General features: G+C 58.0%; 8 protein-coding genes across 8 annotated transcripts; 4 read left to right on the top strand and 4 right to left on the bottom strand.

Moving 5' to 3' along the window:
- Window positions 1-1,167: 1,167 nt before the first annotated feature.
- K437DRAFT_50308 (uncharacterized protein) lies at window positions 1,168-3,207 on the top strand. The gene is made up of 3 exons (XM_013389258.1): window positions 1,168-2,156; window positions 2,248-2,666; window positions 2,755-3,207. The coding sequence occupies exons 1-3, from the start codon at window positions 1,279-1,281 to the stop codon at window positions 2,871-2,873; spliced, it is 1,416 nt and encodes a 471-aa protein (XP_013244712.1). The 5' UTR covers window positions 1,168-1,278; the 3' UTR covers window positions 2,874-3,207.
- Window positions 3,208-3,696: 489 nt separating this feature from the next.
- On the top strand, window positions 3,697-4,107 carry K437DRAFT_50296 (uncharacterized protein). The gene is made up of 2 exons (XM_013389257.1): window positions 3,697-3,769; window positions 3,830-4,107. The coding sequence occupies exon 2, from the start codon at window positions 3,838-3,840 to the stop codon at window positions 4,051-4,053; it is 216 nt and encodes a 71-aa protein (XP_013244711.1). The 5' UTR covers window positions 3,697-3,769; window positions 3,830-3,837; the 3' UTR covers window positions 4,054-4,107.
- K437DRAFT_254799 (uncharacterized protein) lies at window positions 3,784-4,773 on the bottom strand. Its single transcript, XM_013389279.1, has 3 exons — window positions 4,669-4,773; window positions 4,231-4,574; window positions 3,784-4,114 (listed from the first exon to the last, which is right to left on the bottom strand). Exons 1-2 carry the CDS (start codon window positions 4,749-4,751, stop codon window positions 4,277-4,279), a joined length of 381 nt encoding a protein of 126 aa, XP_013244733.1. The 5' UTR covers window positions 4,752-4,773; the 3' UTR covers window positions 3,784-4,114; window positions 4,231-4,276.
- An 872-nt stretch (window positions 4,774-5,645) lies between these two features.
- On the bottom strand, window positions 5,646-9,069 carry K437DRAFT_290154 (uncharacterized protein). The gene is made up of 3 exons (XM_013389278.1): window positions 6,122-9,069; window positions 5,895-6,040; window positions 5,646-5,814 (listed from the first exon to the last, which is right to left on the bottom strand). Exons 1-3 carry the CDS (start codon window positions 8,720-8,722, stop codon window positions 5,709-5,711), a joined length of 2,853 nt encoding a protein of 950 aa, XP_013244732.1. The 5' UTR covers window positions 8,723-9,069; the 3' UTR covers window positions 5,646-5,708.
- A 190-nt stretch (window positions 9,070-9,259) lies between these two features.
- On the bottom strand, window positions 9,260-11,451 carry K437DRAFT_233148 (WD40 repeat-like protein). The gene is made up of 4 exons (XM_013389277.1): window positions 10,595-11,451; window positions 9,701-10,514; window positions 9,539-9,633; window positions 9,260-9,466 (listed from the first exon to the last, which is right to left on the bottom strand). The coding sequence occupies exons 1-4, from the start codon at window positions 11,025-11,027 to the stop codon at window positions 9,423-9,425; spliced, it is 1,386 nt and encodes a 461-aa protein (XP_013244731.1). The 5' UTR covers window positions 11,028-11,451; the 3' UTR covers window positions 9,260-9,422.
- Window positions 11,452-11,510: 59 nt separating this feature from the next.
- K437DRAFT_254795 (uncharacterized protein) lies at window positions 11,511-15,203 on the top strand. Its single transcript, XM_013389276.1, has 4 exons — window positions 11,511-12,417; window positions 12,487-12,762; window positions 12,840-13,809; window positions 13,875-15,203. The coding sequence occupies exons 1-4, from the start codon at window positions 11,848-11,850 to the stop codon at window positions 15,149-15,151; spliced, it is 3,093 nt and encodes a 1,030-aa protein (XP_013244730.1). The 5' UTR covers window positions 11,511-11,847; the 3' UTR covers window positions 15,152-15,203.
- Window positions 15,204-16,464: 1,261 nt separating this feature from the next.
- On the top strand, window positions 16,465-19,272 carry K437DRAFT_50115 (uncharacterized protein). Its single transcript, XM_013389256.1, has 5 exons — window positions 16,465-16,787; window positions 16,888-17,007; window positions 17,074-17,617; window positions 17,694-17,728; window positions 17,801-19,272. Exons 2-5 carry the CDS (start codon window positions 16,937-16,939, stop codon window positions 19,029-19,031), a joined length of 1,881 nt encoding a protein of 626 aa, XP_013244710.1. The 5' UTR covers window positions 16,465-16,787; window positions 16,888-16,936; the 3' UTR covers window positions 19,032-19,272.
- A 131-nt stretch (window positions 19,273-19,403) lies between these two features.
- Window positions 19,404-21,634, bottom strand: K437DRAFT_254791 (FAD-binding domain-containing protein). Its single transcript, XM_013389275.1, has one exon. The coding sequence runs from the start codon at window positions 21,443-21,445 to the stop codon at window positions 19,514-19,516; it is 1,932 nt and encodes a 643-aa protein (XP_013244729.1). The 5' UTR covers window positions 21,446-21,634; the 3' UTR covers window positions 19,404-19,513.
- Window positions 21,635-21,642: the final 8 nt, after the last annotated feature.

The raw sequence follows: 21,642 nt of genomic DNA, 5'->3' as shown, positions 1-21,642 counted from the left end.
GCGAGGATAGCTGTTGAAGCCCCAGGCCTGTTGAGATCGACGACAGATGTGCAGCATCCGTCGTCGGCCCGGTCGTGGTCATGCCTTGGCCCCATCCGCCATTGGCTGATAAGGAGCAAGAGAGGAAGGAAGAAAGAGAGAGAGAGAGACATAGAGAGAGCCGTTGCCGCCCAGATGCATCGCCCAAGTTCAAGTGTGGAAGAAAAAAGAAAGAGTAGAAAGAGAGGCGGAGGCGATGGAATGAATGCTGACCTTCTTTGCGCCATCTGCGTCTGCTGCACCATCTGCAGCGCCCGTTGCAGCCCCATTGGCGGCGGCGGTGATGGTTGTCGGCGGGGCGACCTCCTCCTCGTAGTCAATAAGACTGAAGCAAGGGAACGGTAGTGAAAATGAGGGCGAGGTCAGTGACAGGGCGAGGATGCAGAGAGGGTACTGGGTCAGGGCCTCGTGGGCATCCACGACGAAGGCCGGAGCCAGACGACGTGACTGACAACGGCGACGATATTTGGACACTCACTCCTCGTTATCCATCTTGTAATAGGAAGAGGTGTGGTAGTATGTTTACAGTCGTAGAGTTGAGGGTTGCTGACCTGGTGGCCCTGGCAATGCTGAAGTTATGGCCTCAGCTCGATGTCGGATGGATGGGATGGGATGGGATGGATGGATGCTGCTGGGAGGATGTGACGAGGTGCAGCTTTGTTGCTTGCTGGATGGAGTGCTGGGGAAGAAAGAGAAGAAACATCCACTGGCGGCACTGCACCAGTCTCCCACCCTGCTGCGCGTCGCTCCCTCCTTCCGCCTGCGGCCGCGCCTTCACACTGCGTGCCTGCACTTTGCTGCGCTGTGTCCCTCTCTCCGCCATCAACTACGCGCGCCACGGTGCGCCGCTGCCGCCGACAAGGGAGACGCGTTTCGCAGCCAACACCAGCTCTTGCTAATACGTATACCCCGTGTACAGCACCCACTATCGCATCCAATGTTGATTGGCATTAGACTGGTACGCTTCTCCATTGTCCTCGACCATCGCCAACGTATGTGCGTCTGATTTCCACACATGAAGAAGTCTTCGAAGCGCACATCTTTGTCTTAGTGCTGAATCACGCGCACCCGTCACCAGGGAAGCGAAGGACGCCGGTTCGTGCGTGCGCACCTGTGCGAGTCGCAGGTCCACTACACCGCGGTCTCGCGCGTCTTTTGACAAAGTTTCGCTTGTCATCATTTGCAATTACAGCTGTACAACCCGCGACCCTCCAACCTCGAACAGGCAACGGACCACAGATGCCAACGATGCCGCCGCATGCAAAAGAGGGTGCTGTTATCAGTACGGCTTCCGAAGGCCTGCAGCCCGTCCGCAGGAAGAGGCGAAGGGGCGTGTGCGGTCGCGGATCCCCAAGCGCAACGGATCACCACGAACAGCATGCGTCCTCACGAACCTCAACCTCATCAACAACAAAAAGCAAGTTGCAGAACGCAGGAAGTCTGTCCGTGACCCGTCGTACAATATCGAGTAGCTCCGCTGATTCCGGATCCGGCTACCAGACTGCCGAAGAGTCCAGGCCAGTGGGCAGCTCTTCCATCGCTGACCAAGCTAGAAATGAACGCCTTGAGGGAAGCACCTCAGAGGGCTCGAATCTCAAAAGCAAGACTAAAGGCAAGGCAATCTTCGGAAAGCCAGTCAAGGGCAAATGCAAGGCTGCCGAGGAGGAGGAGGATACGACCGTTTCACTTGCTCCTCGAAGGAAGCATGCCGCAGCCGAGCTGGATCCAGCTTCCGATCAGGGAACAGCGCAAGGCAGTGATGAAGACAGCAGCGCAAATTACAGGCCGAAGAAACGAAAACGCTCTGGAAACAAGCCAGTACTTTCGGTTGAAACGGCGCCTTTGACCGGCGCTGCTTGTTCGACAGGCAAACGCTCCCCAGTTGCATCGCGCACCCCCAAGGGCACTTCGGTGCCTGGCGGTGCCGAACCTGCTCAAGACAGACTGGTCGATGCGATGCATGATCGCGAGAAAGAGCTGCAGCTGCAAGTGACGGAGCTTCAAGGCTTGATCAAGAAGCATGAGCAAGTGATCCAAGAGCAGACCAACACACTCAACGCGGTTCAGAGTGCATGTACATGCCACATCTGTTTGGATAGCATCTGGCGCCCTTTTGTGTGAGCGAATATCAGCCCCCGTGGCTTATCGGCCATGAGCATTTGCTGACGACCCCTTCCTTACGTGTGTTTCTTCTCCCACCTGGAACAGTCTGGTCCCGTGCGGCCACATCTTCTGCCTCTCCTGCCTTGTGAATTGGTTCCAAAAGCCGGACCATCATGAGGTTTCCATACCTCCGCACTGGAGCGAAGGTCTGCGTCGCGACGAGGAAGAGCGCAGGACGCGGTTGCGTAGAAAGCTGTGTCCAGAGTGCCGCACACACGTCGCGCAGCCCCCGGTCGAGCTGTGGAGCATGAAGCTGGTCATGGACAAGATGCACGCGGGCGCAGAGAGCATGCGCACTGCCGCACGCGGAGAAGGTTTGGCCAATCTGCAGGCCCTTGTCAGTGCCGAGTACGGTTACGAGGCTGGAGAAACGGCGCAGCAAAGGGACGAAAAGCTCGGTTTGACGGCGCGCCTGACGACTGCACAGGGGATGGTGCTCGGCAAGCAGCTTGGTGTTTGGCACAGTGAGTTTTACTCGGGGCTTTGCCTTTTCCCACCTCCAGGCTCTGTTTCCGCCGTTCAGAGCCTTACCGTTACCGTCGAACCCCGCAGACATCTTCCCAGCGCGTGATATCGATCCATCGCGCCCCCGCTTCGATGAGGCGGATCGCGTGTACAGATGCCCAGAGTGCAGTGCGGAGATGCTGGACGGCGAGTGCATTGAATGGTGAGCTAATGTCTGCATAGTAGCAACTTGGCGGACCGAATATCTGATCAGGCCTTTTGCATCGACCAGCGGACACATCTGGGACGATTATGATGAAGAATTGTGGGAAGGTGAAGGTGATGACCTCTACGCGTTGGATCTCACCCGTCTCGGTTATCCGTATCGTGGACACCCCGATTTGGGATACGATAGCTACGATTCTGAGTTCGAAGAGCCGTTGGATGAGGAGGAGGAGTACTGGAGTCATCCTCTGCACACACCGCGACCACCACAAGCACAGCCACCACCAGTGGCCGCCGGAAATGCGCCCGCTCACGCGCCTCATGCGCATCCGTCCTTGTCGGACGATGGGCGGAGGTTCAGAGACGACGAAGCCTACGACTCTGATGCCTTCTACGCCCGCTACGAGGACCGCTCAGCCGACTCGGCCGACGATGGTGACTCAGACGGCAACCTTGCCGGCTTCATCGATGATGAGGATCGTGTTTCGCTCCTTAGCGGCGGCAGTAGCGACGTCGTGACCATGGGCGTGGACGAAGACGACGACGACAACAACAACAACGAAGACTACGGTCGGAATGATGCAGAAGATAGCGATGACGATGTCCATTACACGGGCGAGAATGCGCCGTCTCGCCGAAGAATCATCATCGAGGACTCAAGCGATGTAGATGAGTAGAGCACATGCCTTGCCGCCCGCCTTGTAAGGCAACCTACTGCCATTACCACGTCGCATTCGACAGTGACTCATTGCGGCATGCAATATCAGGCCTATTATCCTGCAATACACAGTGCATTTGGCCTTCAGGCGATTACCGACGCAGTGTGGAATTGCCGTGATTCGTGGCCTTCGATGCAATTGCCTAGCGGTATGACTTCTTTGGTATTGACCGTGCCCAGGTAAGCCTGCACGACATGGAGTCACACTTTGCACTCGTTTGCATCTTGCCCTACCAGCAGAAGACTTGATGGCCAGTGTCGTAGATGAACACATCGTCGCCCCTGAAACTATCCAATTGACCTTTTTTTCTGTCCTTGACAAGTTCGAAGTTCAGCGGGCCACTTTCGTCGGAAAAGACACACGGGTCGGCCAGTCGCGTCTTCAGCCATCGAGCTACTCCCCATTCTGCGCCTCCGCACGGCGGAGTCGGCGGTGCGATCTTGGCGTCGACATCACCGCCTAGCGAATTGAGGGAAAGCACCAAGCGGGGGTCGTCTTGAGCTGCATACTCAAGGGAGCAATCAGTACGCAACGCTTGCTACAGGACCTCGTTATAGTTGAGGCAATGATGTAAACTCACAAAACACCTCGGTCTTTGCTTGGCCTCATGGGGCGGTCTCGTTGACAATGGCCGAGATAGCCTGCGCGGACTTGGCCTTCTCGATGGGGCTGCTCTTCCTTCCCTGCTACGCCGTCAGCTTGCTACCCTCGTCCAGCACCAACACATCGCCTTCATTCAAGGTCTGCGAAGAAGGGTTGACCTCATCGATGACAACCACGCTTCTGCTGCCTCCACCCGAGATGGTGATCTGCAGCAGCCAGAAGATGGGAGTTTCGACCGTCTCACCGTGCTTGAAAGTGCGCACGCCGCCGGAGAGAACTGGCAGGCGCGAAGGAACGCGAGAAAGGCGGCCGACTCTTTCCCTTCCACTTGTCAATACCGCGTGGTTACGGTTCCGAGGACTGTGGGTATGAGAATGGCAAGTGAGATGGTGTCTGGCTGACTTGCAGGAAGAATTGCGAGCCCCCAAACGCTGACATTCGTCCAATTCCACCGTCTTGCACGCTGCTGTCCCAGCCTTGCCTTGTCGTTTTGGCTCCAAGCCAGAAATGCATGTCACGCGAAAGATATTGCTGCTTGGATAAGGCTTGTAAATGCATAAAATAATATACGAATTGCCATCGAAGAATTTCCCGTAAGCCACCTGCAGTACATGCACCACTTCACAATCCTCAATGGACCAAGTCCGCAGAACCGTTTGCGGTGGCGACAGTGGGGTGGCTTGCCATGCGGACTCGGTCGCGGCTGAGGCGCACTTGACTTGGCGATCTATGCCTGTCCCGATCAGTTCCATCTTCGAGTCCTTGACACCTTACATGGAGAATCAGACGGTGACATTGTAGCCAGTTAGCTCTCCGGACCATGCTTGTGATGCTTGAAGGCTCTGCAGACCCCGAACGTAGATTAAATGGCTGGCCATGCCATAGATCTCTGCACTTCCAACAGCGCAAATCGCACTCGCTCGTACGTAGGCAACTGAGTCAGGCCACCGCGTGGGACACGCATCTCTGTGGGGCACGTCGGCTCGATTCAATGAGGCAGGGGACGCCGAAACGATGTGCCTCATCTTGATCAGCCAGTTGGGCGCTAGGACGGTGATAGGACAAACAGCCTCTCCACAAAGGCAAAGGGCGCGTTCGTTCGGCGGTCCACGTCGGCAATACGTATCGTGGGCTCATCCGCAGGCCTGGCGAGGGCAAAAAATGGGAAAAGTGCGGACGCGGACAGCCGAACAAACACAATCATTCGCGGTATCTGACCATCATCGGCGACGACACAGATGCTGGTGGAGTGATTACCTCGTGCACGCGCTCCGGTGGGGTGATGCATGAGAGGCATCAGACGAGTGTCCTCAAGGCGGCGATACGGGTTGCTCAATTCGCTGACCCCACAGTCCTAGTCGCTCGAAGAGAGTGCCTGCCAGGGTCGAGTCGGTGCGTTTGATTCATCCCCTGTTGACTCTATCTAAAAACGACGAGCTCGCAGAGAGGTTTGGCGCCGTGTGCTCTCTATCATGTGGGGATACGCTACAGGAAGGAGGCGTCAGACCTGACCCCTCACGTCTCCATCGGTGCCTCACGCGGCCGGGGAACGAGATCAGTGGGGTCAAAGACAGAAATGTCTCTTGCAGAGCACAGGTTCGCAAGGTCCGGGCGACCCATCCTGTGCCGAGTTGACATGGCAATGTAACAATTAGCAATCAGACGCTTCGTCGTGATGCGGATGTTCAAAAGACAACTCACAATTCCAATGCGACGCGGAACGTCTCCCACAGGCTGGTGCTACCGACGCCAGCCTCCTTGCCATCAGTGGCGGGCTGCAAATGAGCGGATTGCGATGCTTGAATTGAGAGCGCCGAATAGATGTGCTCAGCTGCGTCTTGATAAAGCTGTGAAAAGGAGTCGCAGGGAGAGGAGGGTTCAGCCATGGCACCATCACAAAGGTAGCGTATAATGCATAAGGCTCTCACCTTCAAGTTCAGACACGAGATAGACAGGTTGAAATGGCACCGAACAAAGCTGGGCTGCAAGCTGAGAGCATGATGGTAGTAGCTCATCGCCTCGCTGCTCTTGCCGGAATTGCTCAGAGTCGCACCGAGCCTATTGTACAGTAGCCAGTCCTCTGGGCGCACTGACAAGGCAGAGGCAAAGCAGTCGACAGCCTTGTCGTACTCCTCGCTGGCGTTGAAAAGGACACCCAGCGCGATCTGCACATCCGCGTCCACTTGGCCTGCCGCACTGCCATGCCTGGCGAGCGCGATCAGAGTATCAGTGAGAGCGTTGTGTCGCTGCAGTGGAGTCATGTTAGCCGGGCTGTCTGCTTTCCCGTCGCCTCTATGCTGCCGCACCACCTCAGCATACTGGTCTGAGCCCTGGATCCATTGCTCAATCGCCTCGAATGCCTGGCTGCGGTCATTCTCGTTGGTATAGCTGACAGCAAGCGCGAGCCACGCATCTCGAAGTTTCGGATCGAGCTCGACCGCTCGACACAAAGCAGCAATGGCGTGCGTTTCGCGCTCGTTCTCCTGCTCTTTGACACCAAGGTCGAGCCAGGCGTTCGCGTCGGTCGGGTTCATCTGGACACGCGCTTCGCTCTCCAGCAGTGATTCGAACATTTCCGGCATCTCTGCGTGTTGAGCGTGGTGGTGCGTTGCCGCAGACATATACGGATTGTCCTGTTGAAAAGGGTATTTTAGCGCAGGGCGCATGTTGTGCTGTGCGCCTTGCTGACTTCCATACGCTCGCTGCATGCCAGACGCGGTCGCCTCCCAAGCGTCCCAGTCTTGCTGCAGCCTGTCCCACTCAGCGGCCTGAGCCCCGGCAACTCCACGTCCTTTGGTGCCTTCCCACCTGCGTCCAACAAAGTCCGCTTCGGCGTCTTCATCCTCGTTCATGTCCTGCGCATCTCCACTCTCCTCCACCCATCCCTGCTTCGCGCCAGGGACTTGCGTCCCCAGTCTTTGGAATTTGGCAAATTCGGCAGCTTCTGGATCTTCGTTGCGCTGCTGCTGCTGCCCGCGGAGCTCGTCTTCCGCGTGCAGATGCGCAAAGAGATCCTCTCGTTCACGCGCCTCGACGTCTCCACTATCTCCAATGAATGTCGTTCTGCGCTGGTTTTCCTGCTGCTTCAGTCGCTCTTGAGCTTCCTTCATCTTTGCTTGCTCGAGGGCCTCGCTACGTGCGTCCTCTTCTGCCCACATCTCTGCGAGTTCTGCACGTCCCGTCGTCTCATTCTCATACGTGGTCGGCCCTGGCGTGAGTGGCATGTGTTTTGCAGCGTCGTAGGTGTATGATGAGGTGCGTCCCAGAGAGCTTTGAATGGCCGGCGGTGGTCGTGATGCATGACCATTCGTCGCCATTTCGTTCGCCCAGCTGTACGCTTCTTGCGCAGTCTCAGGCCGCCTGAAGCGCTCGTGCATCTCGTCGCCCGACGTTTCTGAAGCCTTGCCTTTACCTTTGTCCATTGTGCTCATCGTTGCGCCACTTTCAACGCCATCAGGAGTGTCGACAATGTCTGTCCCACGAATGCCTGCCTGCTTGTCTCTGATGCGCCGCATGAGCTCAAGGAAGTTGCTCTGCTTGAACTTGCTAGACTGGTCGTGGTCGATGGTCGCAACAAGCTTGCCAGCTGCCTCGGCTAGCTCATCCGCGTCTGCTGGGGGGATGGGCTCCTGGGACGTGGCTTCCTGCACCGATGGAGTGGAAAGTAGAGTCGACATGTACTTGGCTGCAAGCTCAGCATTGGCATTATTTCTGTTGCTCGCTGCACTGTCTTTCTCGACTTGTATGCTAGCAAGCTGGGCCTTTTCAAAGGTAGTAAAGGCTGAAGCCCATTGAGAATCGTCGGCCTGCCCGAAGTGAGCGGTGGCAGGTGCGGCTACCACCGGGCCCACATTTTGAAAAGCAGGCTGCTGAAACCCTGGCATCATTTGTGGGTGTTGAAGAAAAGAATATGCTTCATTTTGTTGCTGTTTTTGCAAGTCATAGCCCATCATCGGCTGATGGAAATGCGATGTCCCAATCCTTTGCGCCCGTTGATGCTGATGTTCCTGATGGTGTAATTTGGACACAGATTGCCGCGCCTGCATAAATTTCTGGTCTCTTGGAGTCCCAGTTGAGGCTAGAAAGTCGGCTGCCCACGCTGGCGGCACCAGCGCTGCAGCAGCGGCTGGTGATCCGCCACTCGACTGAACTTGAAAGGCAACATTAAAAGCTGGAGAGTAATGCAAGGGAGAGCCTTGACGCTGCAGTGGCGAAGGGCTAAAGCCCGAAGCGAATGAGCTCTGCCGTTGGTTTTGGTGCTGCTTTCTTGGCAAGTTCTCCTCAAGTACGCTCAGATCAAAGCTGCCGCCACTGACAGGTGGCTGGCGCATGACTATGCCCGGCGCTGCGCCGCCGCCTGGATCGGGACGAGTGGTCCGCATGCTTGCGCTTCCTGAAGGCCCTGCGTCAGTGTTGCCGTATCGATCGAGCTGAGAAGAGCGATCTTGACCGAATCGTTTACCGAGTTGCTGAAGTGGATTGGTGGGGCCGCAGGCTGCCCCACCCGAGACGATGTCTGACAACGACATGCTAATGGAAGCTAACGTGAGCACTGGGGCGAGTACCTTGGCCAGCTCTGATTTATATGAAGCAAGGCTCCTCTGTCAGGTGCCGTAGGAGAATTTTCCAGTTTTACTTCCCCGTATCCGCGTGCAAACTCAACGAGCTTAGTGTCGATGACCGACTGGCGAAGAGAGGTTCGCCAAATGCGTGGTCGCCTATCCGGAGAGTTCCACTTGCAAGGAACGTGCCGCTCAAGAGGCCTCGAAATCCACGTCTTTTGCGGTTCACGGTCCCCCTTGGACCAGTTCTTCACACTGATACTGGGGTATACACGCTACACCTTTAGCAATGGAGACTGGAAGCTGGGTTCTGTGGGAAAGGCAGTCTCGTCGGAGTGCCTGAGCAATACATCTATGCAAGCTTGAATACATCAAGTGAGTCCCAAGGCTTCCGGCAATGGGCGAACGCTCTCAACCGGAACAACTTCTCGGCCGAAAGCCGCTTACGTCAGGCAATCACACGTCATAAGGAGACCGAGTCGCGCATGTCCCTGATAATCGGTTATCGTGGGTATGGATATTGATCGTTGGGGATATGCTGGTGTTATTTACATGCATAGTCGTCGTTCGAACGGTCTCATTCCTGCGTAGCGCAGGGAAGGAGAGGAGCAGAACTTGCTCTTCGTTGACGTTGGCACATCCCAGCACTTCTGCACCTCACAGCCCGTCACCGATCATCAGAGTCGTCGCCGGCGTCAAGGAGCGAGTATTCTGCACATCACAATATGCATTAGACCCGTCAGCACGAGGGGTGGCAAGGTCGTTGCATGCGCCGTGACTTACGCTTCATGAGGACGCATTCGCCACCTTGTTCGAGGTCAATGTTGTACGAGTAAAAGTACCCTTCGGAAGTCACGACCATGACAGTTGGCGTCGTGCTGCCAGGGAAACAGTTTCAGCTGAGCCTGCGCAAAGCCCATGTCCGTGATTCGAACCAGAACTCACGATCCGACGGCCACCAAGCTGCTGACGCCAGGGCTCGGCAATTTAAGATGTGCAAAGTCCCTTTGGGGTTCCCACATTTCTGACAGGGTGTTGGGCAAGAGGCCTCCCACGCTCCCTGCGACGTTGCGGCCGAGAGCCCAGCTCCTTCGCCGGATAGAGCCACTGAACCCTCCACCTGCTCCCTTTTTCGTCCGATTTTGATCGTCAATGAAAGCTTCATAGCCGCCTCTAGCTCCGCCTGCGTCAGAAGGCGAATCAGACCCATCTGCAGACGTGACGGAAGGACTCGAAAGACCATTTCCACCGGGCCCGGCGCCTGCGGACGCCGCTGCAGAAAGCGCGGCAGTTCGTGCCGCCGCCGCCGCCGACCCCTTCCCTAATCCACCAGTGTCATTCTTGGAGCTGGATACTAACTTGAAAATGTGCACGGTCTCTGTGTCGCTCGAGCAGCAGAGCAACGTGCTCATATTGTTGAAGCTGAGGTTGTAGATGCGCGCAGGATAGGTTCCGCGTCGGAACTGCCAAAGCTTCTTTGCGGACGGGATGCTGAAAACGCGAATGACTGTGCCCTTGTCGCTGGATGTGGCCAACAATGTACCGCTCTGATTGAGCGTCAGCGCTGAGATCGGCGTCTTGTGCGCTTGAATGATGTTTGTCACGGACAGTGTCAGTAGGTCGAAAATCATCACGTCCCCAGGTGCGTTTGCAGCGCTACTAGATCCATTGGAGTTTGACAAAGGTGATGTCGGCGAAGGGACCGGCGAAGGGTAGACGAGGTAGCACGGATCAGAAGAGGCGGATAGCGCGCAGATTGCTGGCAAGCAAAAATGGCAATTCACCTAACGTGAGCCTCTCATCTCAAATTTGCGCAGACGGTGCAACACTGTCACTCACCTTGTGGATTCGGACTGGTTTCAATGGTGTGAAGCAACTTCATGTTGCTGATATCGTAGATATAGATCTCCTCCTCCAGGATGACCACCAGTCGTCGCCGGTTGAGCTTGACGCCTAGGATCGTCGTAGGGAAGAGCAGCTCGCAGATTGTCGACTGGCGTTTGGTGTTAACAATCTGTAATCGTCTCGGACTCGCATTCGGCTGATTTGAATCGGCTGTACCTACGAGCGCAACCAGCGAGGTGCAGAACAGCATCTCGACGATGGATGTAGGGCCAACGTTCTTCGAATAGACACGCCCATGCGGCTCTGCGTTCCAGATGGAGTAGCCCTTACGCGTGCCGACAGAGACGCATGATGCGTCCTGGTTGAAGGAAACGCACAGAAGAGAGGATGAGGATTTTTGTTGCCCTGCTCCGAGTAAGCGAGCCATCGTGCTAATGCTTGATGACTGAGTCCCCTTGGAGGGAGGGAGGGTCGTGATTGCGATCTAATTGGATCGCGCTTACTTTGACAAATGCGAACTGAGCGTGTGTAGCCTCCCGGAAAGGCTTGCTAAGGAGACACAGCGATGCGTGTCAAAGGCGACCTGATGTAGCTTGTATTGAAGTGAGCACATGTAATGCGCAGGTTGGAATTGGCATGAGGACGGATTAGTGAACTGGGCTGGCTCTAATCCTTGCTTGGGAGTGAGAGATGTGTGATGTCGGCCACATGTAGTAGGGTAGCAAGAGGTGGTAGACGCGGCCAGCAGTGTAGCGCAGGTGGGCGCGGTTGTGGGCTGCTGCCTCTCGCGCACAACCCGCAAGCTGCCGTATGAGGGCCCACCAAAGTCTCCACCAAAATGCCAAGTGTGCTGCAGCCATATTGTGTGATTACTTTGCCCTGGTTTACTTTGTACCCCCGCTACTTGCGCATTGGGCAGGCGGTTTTTCAGCTCGGCTAGCCTCCAGCCTCCCAGTTGTGTGTATCGGAATTATGTAAGAACAACACTTCGCTCGCCCATGGGCTGGCGTACGCGGGGCCAGTGTGTGACAGCCAGCCTGCAGTGTTGTTGTTGTTGTTGTTGCATGCACATATGCAGCAGGCATGAAACTCAACAAGACGAAGAGCCATTGAAGAGAGGATGTGCATCTTCTTGAAACACATCTTGTACCCCATTTCTCACCGTCGATTTGGAAGGACAGGCGACCAGGCAAGCGGTCGAGGGATGCGGCCCATCTTTGGCGAATTACGTGTTCAAGAAGTCACATATGGACCGCTCCGTTTCGACCCAGTCCCTCGGCGCCAGACGCCCTGCGCCTCCTGGTAACGTCCGCAGCTCCCGTTTATCCTCGTTACCGTCCTTCGTTCAAGAGGCGAATAGCTCAGGGGGAGAGTCACAACTCAGAAGAAGCAGCAGCAGCTTATTGGAGAGCCCAGAGATAGAATACAACCAGGCTGCTTCGCCTACATCGGCCGGTGGCATCACCCCTGGCGGCCGCCCTCGCACTGAGAGCGTCGCTTCATCAGCATCTGGCGGACCCTCGCGCTTGATACCCTCCTCGTCCGATATGGAGCCTTCCAACAGCTTGGGAAAGGGGATGGACCTGACCGAGCGGCCGAGCTCACCTGACAACATTCGTAATGGCATGCCTTCCTCGCCGGTGTCTTCGATCAATGGTGGAGCTCCTCTATCACCTCCCTCGCCTGTACGACGCAGTGCTGGCGCAGGAGCAGCTCTCGGCGAAATATCTCTGGATGACCTCAGGAATGCGCTCGAAGGCGTAAGCAGAGATGACTTGCTGATTGCTCTTGGCCGGACGAAGCACCAAATCGACTTGGTGCGTATTTTGATATTTGGCTTCAGGTCGGATATAGGACTAATACTCTCCTCTGATCCGCGACATTAGTCTGAGGCAGAAAAAGAGGAGCACCTGCTTCACATAGAGACGCTTCAGTCTCATCTGTCAGACCTTAGTGATCGCTTCTCAGGTGCCCAGTCCGACATTGACATGTTGCACGCCCAAATTGCGGCCCAGGAGGAAAAGATGGAGGAGATGGCCAAAGATCAAGAGCGGCTTGAGGACGAGCTCTACAGCAAAACTGGTGTATTGGACCGCTTGCGAAAGCAGCTAGACGAGTGCGAGAAAGGCCGTGCTGAGGCAGAGAGGCGATATGCAGATCAGGTATGTGCCTATTAGGAAAGGGTGGCCGAATTCCGACACTGTTTGCCTTACGCATTCTTTCCCGTGGAATTGAACAGAGCACCACCTTGGACAAGGAGAGACAGTACTACAATGACGCAGAGGCCCTGGTGAAGTCTCAAAAGACGAACATTCAGTCACAAGTCGACAAGCTCTCCAAGCAGAACAGTCAGCTGATGAAGGAGAACGAGCGCATGTTGAACCAGTTGACGAGGCTCAAAGCGTCACAGAAGGGTGCAAATGATCCTGACGTCATTGCGGATCCCTCCTTGCAAGACACAAAGGCTGATGGATCTGAAGATGCTCGTTTCGAGGAGGACGCGGAGGATGCCGAGCAAGACGAAAACAATGAACACGATCGAAGCGCCCCGAATTCAGGTGATGTCCGAAACTCAGTCGGCAAAAGATCACTGCAAGACGAAGCCGAGGCCGCGCAGTTGCGCGACGAGCTCGAGTCGATGCAGCGCAGCCATACGAGTCTGCAGCAGACGATGCAGCGGTTACAAATGGAGATCAAGGAGCTCAAAAATGCTAACAAGGATCTGCGTGATCAGAACGAGACTTTCCAAGGCGTACTGGAGGAACGCACTTTTAGCGGAAGTCTGCTCAAGAATAGTGCGTTGCTTCGCAGTGCCGGCGCACTGGACGCGGCTAGCGAGATGAGCAGCACTATTGACGGCGATAGCGACGAAGAACCCATGGACAAAGAGACCGAGACCGATGACACCAGGCTATCGATCGACGACGTTGATGATGTCGATGACTTGCCGATTACGCCAAAGAGTGCGACCAGTTCTAGCAACAAGAGCAAGCGCCGGAGTGCAGCCGTTCGGACGGGACGGGATGGAAGACAGGAGTTGTCTACCGAAGACGGGTTCGTCGCGCCTCTACCCACGGATCTGGGCAGTGAGCTTGAGCAGGTTGAAGGCGAGGATGCAGAAGAAGGTGACGGAAATGAGGAGGCTCGCAAGGCGAGGAACATAGAGAAGCGGCGGAAGAGGGCTGGCACGCTGTCCAAAGATGTCAAAGGTACGTTGAGCGCGGGTGTGTTTGCGCATATCAGACGAGCTCGTCTGACTGCGTCGGCCTTGCAGAGCTACAAGACGAAATCCTCTCTTTGCGCGACGCAAACAAAGGTCTCACACTCTATGTGTCCAAGATCCTCGATCGCATCATTGCTCGCGAGGGCTATGAGAACATTCTTGCCATTGACCCGGAACACAAGCGCACGATGCGGGGCGCATCCGGTGCGGGCACGCTCGGACGCAGCCGCACGAAGCGATCATCGGTTTTGCCCATCAACAAGAGTCCTGAGGCCGGCAGAGGGTCGTCATCGGAGGTATACCAACCGCCGGCCGGCCAAAGTAAGCGACACAGCGTCGGGTTGCTCGGCTACAGTCGCGCTCCTGGGCAAGGGCCGGCACCCACTGCTGCGCCCGAGGTGGGGCCTCGGTACGCGCCAAAGCGCACGACGTCTGTCGATTGGCGCGGGCTCCTGCCGAGCGCCATTGGTGGCACCTCGAGCACATCCAGCACGAATCAGTCCAACTTCCGACCACTGGCATTGCAATCGGCGCTGGTATCGCGCCAAAGCTCGGCCGGCTCGTCGAGCGTAGCGCGCAAAGTCGAGTCGCACGAGGAGATGGAGGATGACAACGACATTGCTGAGCGGGAGCGCATCCGCGCGTCGCTGCAGCTCCAAGGCATCGTCACGCCCGCGCACCAGCTCAAGCAGGTCCCGCTGAGTCCATCAATCGGCGGCCACACGTCTGATCGCAGGTCGAGTCCTCTGATGTCAGCCGGCCACCGCGCCCCAGGCCCATGGGGCGGCTTCCTGTCACGCGTCATGTCCACATCAACTTCTGTGACGACTGCCCCGTCTCCGAATCTTTCGCAGTCGGGTGGGCAATCGCCGGCGGCGGACAGCAGCAACACAGCCGGCTTCATGGGCCCGCGCCTGACGACATTCGACGACCCCACGCCGGCGCGGCCGCAAGTCGGGAGCGAGGTCAGCGCCGGCTCAGGCAAGCGCATGCAGGTGACACAGACGGGCGCTTCCGGCGCCGGGCCGACGGAGCTGCTGCCGCGCATGTCAGCCCGGCGGGCGGGGAGCAGCGGCGCAGCAGCAGTAAAGGCGCTCGGCGGCGGGTCCGATGCGGGTAACATATCGTTCGCGAGCCGCGCCGGCTCGGTCGCGGGCGACGAATCATACGCGCAGGCTGCCTCGGCGGACGGCACTGCTGGGGTGCGAGGAGGGCCAGAGGAGGAGGTGGAGGAGGCAGAGGAGGAAGAGCCCGGTTGGAAAAAGGCGCTGAAGCGCGTGTCGCTGCTCGCGCGCTCTGTTCCGGTCAATAACACAGGCGCGCAGTAGGGGGGGGGGCGTGCCTCTCAATGCGGTAATCCACACGGTCACGGCACACCGGCCTGGACGCGATCCTCTCACTTTCTGTTCTACATGACAGTACCGAATGCGATTAGATACCATTCGAAGTTGCGGGCCCGCATCTGTCGCACCACCGATTGCAGTTTACGGAAGAGAGTCGTCTTGACAAAATTGGAGGGGCGTTGGTTCTTTGTGAACTGGACTAAGCATGACGCGTCAAAGTCGCGCAGGGTGTCGACTGAGAGAGCAACACTCCAAACCCTCCCCCCGCCAAAATGCAGGCGGGCATGCTGTGTTTGCCATGTGTTAGGCACGCCCTTGACTGTTCAGCTTCTCACTCATCGTCTCGCCTTTCCCCTCTGTATTTTCGGCAGGCTTAGCTGTCGCGAGTGCAATTCGCAGAGGCGCATGTTCTCGGCTTGCCACGCGAGCTGCGACGCAGATGGGGAGCAGGTTCCACGTGCTTTTGAGCTTGTGCTTGCTCAGGCTGAATCAGCAGCGCAGACGACAGATGCAGATGAATCAGCGCACAACCCTGGTCATGCACGTGCGCGCATCACACTCTAAGCTGGGTGGGGCTGTCGCCACCGCAGCGCACAACCGCATTCCCACAGCGTATGCACACAGCACGTACAGCGCGCGCACTTGCATGAGCACGTACACACACGGTGCGCCAGCCATCGCTTTCGCATGCGCTGTCGCCATGCTGCAGCGACGGGACCGAAGAGCGAAGGATGTCGTGGGTCCAGCCAACCAGCCAACCCGGCACCAGAAGACGGCCGTGCATGCTGCACATGAACCCCCCTTTTTCTCCATGTCCACCTCCCTCTGGCTATATTATGCGCAGTGGGCTGGCAGCGGGCGCACTCGGCTAAAGCCGCCACAGATCTCACGCCGCTTCTTCATCCTCCCCTCGCACATGCTTTAGCCGTTCTCCGCCTCCCATCCCTTCTCTACCCCGATCCATAGCCAGCTCCCCCGACTTGGCTCTGCTCAGCACCAAGTTATTCCAGCATGCCACCCATTTCCCTTTTTCCCCTCGTTGCTTCGATCGCTAGCTACCCGTTTCCCATGCGTCTTGAGCCTGGCCACATTCGCGCACGGGCTGGTACCAGCAGCGTACCTTTATCCATACAGCGCAGACGACCCCCCTCCCTTTCCCCCGGAAACCGCCTGCTGGTGGTCTCAGCTCAGCCTGAGGAAATTAATGCACTTTTGCATCCCCCCCCCACAGCGCATTGGCGAGGGCATCCACAGGCTCATGAACAAGTCCGCTGCGCAGTTTCCCAGATGGAATCAGCAGGGCAATCGAAGCAGTCAGCAAGCCATGGCAGCACCACCTCACAGCGGTTCTGACAATCGGGGTGAGATAAGAGCGTGCGCGGTGGTTTCCTTCCTCGCCTCTTGCTGGTGGCGCTTTCATTTTCGCTGCTGCTCCTCGTATAAAAGCGGCTCACTTGCTCTCCTTTCGCCCCCAAGTCCACAACCCTGCTGGCAGCCCCTTCTCTATGGATTCTGTGGAGGAAGCAAGTAGAAAACAGCGTTCGTCGATCGTACAATACATTCTACACAATGGGTCTTACTTTCGATGTCATTCGTGCGCTCGTTACAGTCTTTTCTGCTGGTGAGCCCAAGTCTGCGCGCTTCGTTCTTCTCCTTATTCTGACAGCGAGCCAAACTGACCAGTACCGTGCGATCGAACTGACCCCCCCTCTCTTTTTCAGTCGTCTTCTACGATCACATCATCCAGATCCGCAATGAGATCCGCCACATATGGCGCAGAAAATTCAACGCGGTCTCGTTCTGCTACCTTATGACGAGGTCAGTCCGCGACCCTCATTTATGTACTAGTCGCGTCGCACCCGCTCGAACGGTAGACTGAACGAGGTCGCCCTGTGTGCCGATCGCAGATATGTAACAGACGCAGCTTTTGCATTCCAGATGGCGCTTGCGTACAGCTGGATCTCCGTCTCGCAGTGCTCGCGCATCCACCGCCTCATCCCGATCCTCTACCTGCTCGGCATCGCGCCCGCCCAGCTGCTGCTTCTGCTACGCTGCTGGGTCCTCTGGGGGCGCCGCTACCCACTGCTACTCGGCTTCCTGCTGCCGTACTGGATCGCTGTCATTGTCATCCAGGCCATCGCTATCCCGCACTTCCAGCCTTTTGCTGCTGTCGGCTTCGTCACATACACCCAACCCGGGGGCGCGCCAACGGACTTCTCGTACTGCACGAGCGCAGGAAGAGGCGTGTTCCTCAGCCTCTTCTGGGTCATGCCCATGTCGCTCGACTTTGTCCTCCTCGTCCTCGTCGTCGTCAAGGTCCTCGTGCAGCGCAACAAGCCGCAGGGTATCACGCCCGTCTCGCGCCTCATGCTCAAGCAGCAGCTCGGCTACTTTGTCCTCGTCTTTATCCCCTTCCTCATCTCGTCCGTGTTGATGACCGTCACCAATCCGGTGAGCACCAAGACGGTTCTACGACCGTTCCATCACAGTTGTGCGGCTTGCTAAGCACGCCCTTGGTCCCATGCAGATTTTGCAAAGTATCTCTGACCCCCCCGCCGCAGCGTGAGTGGTAACATCCCAGTGCTTGCACGCCGCAGTGTCGATGCTGATACGAGCCACATCAACCCTCTGTAGAATGGCGGCGATCGCCTCTACTCGCGTCGTACACAGTCTCAAGTCAGAGATGGAGCACATCTACAGCAGTGCTGTCGGCAGCACGCCGAGGCCGCTCTTCGGTACTCCGCGCCGAGAGGTCGTCAGTGGCATCACTAGCTCGACCAAAACTAACAGTGACGTCGAGAAGGGCGGCAAATTCTCAAGTTTCGGCCAAACTTCGTCCAGCATGACCGCAGCCACGGTACCGACGCCACGGGAGCGGGGCGGTAGTACACCTGCAGGCGGTGTCGCTGCCACGAAGCCCGACTTTGACCTCGACATGCTCAACCCGCTCGTCTTGGCCAGCAACGGAATGCGCGGCGCACACGTGTACCGCGGGGACTACTTTGGCAGCATCGAAGCGTCTGCGCACGGCAGTCAGTCCCCGGGACGAGGAGCTCCAGGCAGCAGACACACCGATCTGCGGAGGCACCCGCCCGGCGGAGTCCACCACGACGGAAACCAGCACCACGCGAACGACGGCGAGGCGCAACGCACCTTCGAAGCACTGCGCGCCCGAGCGTCTGCGCGTCCGCACGCAGCTGAAGAGATCGGCTTCGGCCTGACGCAGCATACCGCCCATGTCTTCAAGCACGTCGCTGAGGCGGACAAGGACACTCGCGGCAACAGGCCTGGACGCGCTGAACAACAGATATGTCCCATCTGTGCCTCCGGCGGTTATGACGACGACGATGATGACCTTAGTCCGTGCTCGAGCTTGCAAGACCAGGCAGCCGCTGGCCCTGGCCCTGACGCAGGTGCAGTAGCAAGTCACCGTGGCTCGCGCCACCAGCGCCCGCGTCTCTTTGCGCAACAGACGTTTGGACAAGGCGCCCCCGTGCCGTCTGGCCCTGCTCATTCTGCCACTGAACTCCCTCACGGCGTGATCATCGGCACAGAGCGCGGCGAGAGCTTTGACATGGTCGACCCCGCCAGCGCGGCGCAGCAGTGGACTCCTGTGCAGAGCGAGCAGCAGCAGGAGCCACTCGTGGTCCAAGGTCACATCTCAATCCAGCCGCCACAGCGCGCGAGGGTCGTTCGCCAAAGCTCGACCGCCACCTTCGGCCATGCAGGCAACACCGGTGCCGCCACTGCTACCCCTGCTGCTGACCGTCGCAACGGCGGTGGCGGCGCGAGGGACTCGAACAGGCCGAGCGACGAGCAGCTTCCTCCGCTGCCCCGCTCTCCGCTTGGTTCTGGGTCGCGCTGATGCAAAGCTCGACTCTGTCCTCACCCCAGGCCACTCGGCCACGGATGCAATGGAAAGGAGTGCGAAATGGCAGAGTGAAAGATGTTGGAGCAAAAGTTCACTTCAAAAGCAAGAGCAAGCTATACAACGGTGCCCGCCCTCTTGCGCAGCAGGAACTTGCGCGCACTCACAGATGTGTTCCTCGGCGCCCTCGTACCACTAAGCTCTCATTATCACCTGCTGCAGAGATGCTCTCTACCTCGATGAAAAAAGTGCTTGATGCCCCCCTGTGTAATTTGAACCTACAGTGCAAAAACAGAATCCTGAATACACGAGATTCAATGAAAGAGATGCTAGACTAAACTAGACTAGAATAGAATAGAATAGAATAGGAATGCGTATAATACAAATGCAACCCACCTCTCTGGTGCAGCATGGACTTGGTTTGCCTGCCCCTTCTCGTCCCGAATAAATGCAGATTGCACAATGCCCCTGGCAGGCGCCTAGCGAGGCAGGGGATGCGTCACAATGCTATTTTGAGACGCTTCAGCATCGTCACTGGTACTGGCAGCGCCGAAAGTCTGCGGATTGCGGAAGAGGTTGGTGGGATCGAGCTGATGCTTGAGCGCTTCGAGCTTGGGTACATTGTCGCCGTAGTAGTCGTGCTTCCACGCGCCGCTCCTCGTCTTGTCTCCGTCCGTGTAGCAGCCGTAAGCGACGGGCGTGGAGCCCGAGACGGCAATGGCGTTGCGAAATGAGTCCTCGAGCTGGTGGATGAGTGTGTAGGCGCGCGGCTCGATCGTGCCCGTCGGCGACGTCCCGACAGATGCCTGGATGAGCCAGAGGGTGTCGCGGTGCGGAAAGGCGCTGGCGCGGACCAGTTCGGCGTCGTCGCGGTACTTGACGTTGCTCCCGCCTGTCATCTCGAAGTAGACATTCCAGCTCCAGCGGCGCGGGAGGCCCCACGTCTTGAGCATCCAGTCCCACATGAGCTGCGCCGTTTGACGGAGGGCGTCGCGCAACAGCGGCTTGCGGTGATCGAGCGAGAGGACGGTCTTGGCGACGAACTTGTTGTGCACGAGGCGCTCGGCGAACGTGTCGAGCTTGTGGTCCTGCGTGCCAAAGTCGTCCCAGAGCTGGTTCAGCTGGAGCCAGTCGACGGCGCGCTCGTCAGAGTAATCAGGCACTGGCACGCCACGCGCGCGCAGCTCGGTGCGCAGCTTGTCGGCCCAGGGCTTGTACTGTGCCAGCGGGTGCAGGAACATGCCTCGCAGGTGCAGCGTGAACTGCGGCGTCTGCAGCGTATTGTCGAGCCCGGCATTGCGGTCGATAGACGAAGCGGGCCCCATCTGGATGTGGAAGCCGAGCCCAGCGGGGAATGAGGGGTCGGCGACCCAGCGCTGCACGGCGTCGACCGTGTCGACGATCGGGTCGGGTCCAACGATGCTCTTGGTCCACTTGTACTCGAGGAATGTCATCGGGCTCGACGCGTCCTGCGTGCGGAAGCGGAAGCGCGTGACGATGCCATAAAAGTGACCGGCGCCCTTGAGCGCCCAGAGCAGCTCCGGGTGCGAGTCACGCGAAGCGGTGACGATCGATCCGTCGGCGAGGACGACGTCCGCCTCGAGCATGGAGTCTGTGGCTAGGCCCCAGGCGCGCGAGCTGGGTCCAAAGCCGCCGCAGAGCGCATGGCCACCGACGCCGACGGTGGGACAGGTGCCGTGCGGCATGGCACGCCTGCCGTCGCGCCAGAGCGCCTTGACGACGTCGCCAAGGCGGGCGCCGGGTCCGACGTCGGCCCAGGAATGCGCGCTGTCCGCGTGGATGTCGCTCAGGTGAAGCATATCAATGATCACGCTACCGTCCTGGCCTCCGGAGCCATATCCGGCAAAGCTGTGGCCGCCGGAGCGGGCGGCCACGGCGATGTTGCCGTGCTGCGCGGCACATGCGACAACGTGGCTGACCTGCGCGCTGTCGCGCGGGTAGACGATCGCCTCGGGGTGGAAGTGGAAGATGAGGTTGTCCGACTGTGACGCATCCCAGTACGTCTCGGTCGAGTTGGAGTATGGCGTGATGAATGCGATCTGCTCGTCGCTGGTGCTGGAGGATGCGCTGTGTGACGCTACGCGCTGGTAGGGAGTGGTGGAGACGTTGTAGCGCTCGATGCAGGGGATGAATTGGTTCCGAGTGGGCAAGGGCCGTCGCACATGTATTTCGTGGAGAGACGGCAGCGTGGCTGGCGTGGCGTGGACACCCTCCAAGCTGGAGAGGGCAAGGGCGAGGGCAAGTAGCAACAGCGTCGTGGCTGTGAGCAAGGGGCGCCTGGCGCCGCTTCCCCCCCGGCTGCTATGCACAAGTTTGTCACCATCTCCTGCGGCCGTCTTGGAGGGGGCGTCGGTGGCGCGCAACTTTTCCTTCTGGCGGGCAGTGGGCATGTTAAAGAGGCCGACGAAACCCGTCGTCGTCGTCGTCGTTTGCGATGCGGACCTCTGCGGAGGACGACGGGCGATGGGCGAGTTGGTCCCGGGCCAAGCTCTGCGCTGAACAGTGTCCGCGGGTCCGAGTTTCCGAAAGTGTGGCAACCAGCCGAGCGGCGGAGTGGTGAGCAGGTGGCTCGCTGTTGGCCAAGAGC

This window comes from Tilletiaria anomala, assembly GCF_000711695.1.
Source record: "Tilletiaria anomala UBC 951 chromosome Unknown K437scaffold_16, whole genome shotgun sequence".
Lineage (NCBI taxonomy): Eukaryota > Fungi > Basidiomycota > Exobasidiomycetes > Georgefischeriales > Tilletiariaceae > Tilletiaria > Tilletiaria anomala.
The sequence above is the reverse complement of the archived record's forward strand: the minus strand, read 5'-3'. Positions and strand labels throughout refer to the sequence as shown.

Bases quoted from the DNA above. Each gene is read 5' to 3' on its own strand.
- K437DRAFT_50115 (XM_013389256.1), top strand. From the start codon at position 16,937: ATGGCGCAGAAAATTCAACGCGGTCTCGTTCTGCTACCTTATGACGAG. The intron at 17,008-17,073 runs GTACTAGTCGCG...TGCCGATCGCAG, and splicing joins AGTCCGCGACCCTCATTTAT to ATATGTAACAGACGCAGCTT. The intron at 17,729-17,800 runs GTGAGTGGTAAC...AACCCTCTGTAG, and splicing joins TCTGACCCCCCCGCCGCAGC to AATGGCGGCGATCGCCTCTA.
- K437DRAFT_254799 (XM_013389279.1), bottom strand. From the start codon at position 4,751: ATGCATTTACAAGCCTTATCCAAGCAGCAATATCTTTCGCGTGACATG. The intron at 4,575-4,668 runs CTGGGACAGCAG...ACACCATCTCAC, and splicing joins GCCAAAACGACAAGGCAAGG to TTGCCATTCTCATACCCACA.
- K437DRAFT_254795 (XM_013389276.1), top strand. From the start codon at position 11,848: ATGGACCGCTCCGTTTCGACCCAGTCCCTCGGCGCCAGACGCCCTGCG. The intron at 12,763-12,839 runs GTATGTGCCTAT...GGAATTGAACAG, and splicing joins AGAGGCGATATGCAGATCAG to AGCACCACCTTGGACAAGGA. The intron at 13,810-13,874 runs GTACGTTGAGCG...TCGGCCTTGCAG, and splicing joins GCTGTCCAAAGATGTCAAAG to AGCTACAAGACGAAATCCTC.
- K437DRAFT_50308 (XM_013389258.1), top strand. From the start codon at position 1,279: ATGCCAACGATGCCGCCGCATGCAAAAGAGGGTGCTGTTATCAGTACG. The intron at 2,157-2,247 runs GTGAGCGAATAT...CACCTGGAACAG, and splicing joins AGCATCTGGCGCCCTTTTGT to TCTGGTCCCGTGCGGCCACA. The intron at 2,667-2,754 runs GTGAGTTTTACT...CGAACCCCGCAG, and splicing joins GCAGCTTGGTGTTTGGCACA to ACATCTTCCCAGCGCGTGAT.
- K437DRAFT_50296 (XM_013389257.1), top strand. From the start codon at position 3,838: ATGGCCAGTGTCGTAGATGAACACATCGTCGCCCCTGAAACTATCCAA.
- K437DRAFT_233148 (XM_013389277.1), bottom strand. From the start codon at position 11,027: ATGGCTCGCTTACTCGGAGCAGGGCAACAAAAATCCTCATCCTCTCTT. The intron at 9,634-9,700 runs GTGAGTTCTGGT...TTTCCCTGGCAG, and splicing joins AGCTTGGTGGCCGTCGGATC to CACGACGCCAACTGTCATGG. The intron at 9,467-9,538 runs GTAAGTCACGGC...TGTGATGTGCAG, and splicing joins CGAATGCGTCCTCATGAAGC to AATACTCGCTCCTTGACGCC.
- K437DRAFT_290154 (XM_013389278.1), bottom strand. From the start codon at position 8,722: ATGTCGTTGTCAGACATCGTCTCGGGTGGGGCAGCCTGCGGCCCCACC. The intron at 6,041-6,121 runs GTGAGAGCCTTA...TCCTTTTCACAG, and splicing joins TCTCGTGTCTGAACTTGAAG to CTTTATCAAGACGCAGCTGA. The intron at 5,815-5,894 runs GTGAGTTGTCTT...AACTCGGCACAG, and splicing joins TTCCGCGTCGCATTGGAATT to GATGGGTCGCCCGGACCTTG.
- K437DRAFT_254791 (XM_013389275.1), bottom strand. From the start codon at position 21,445: ATGCCCACTGCCCGCCAGAAGGAAAAGTTGCGCGCCACCGACGCCCCC.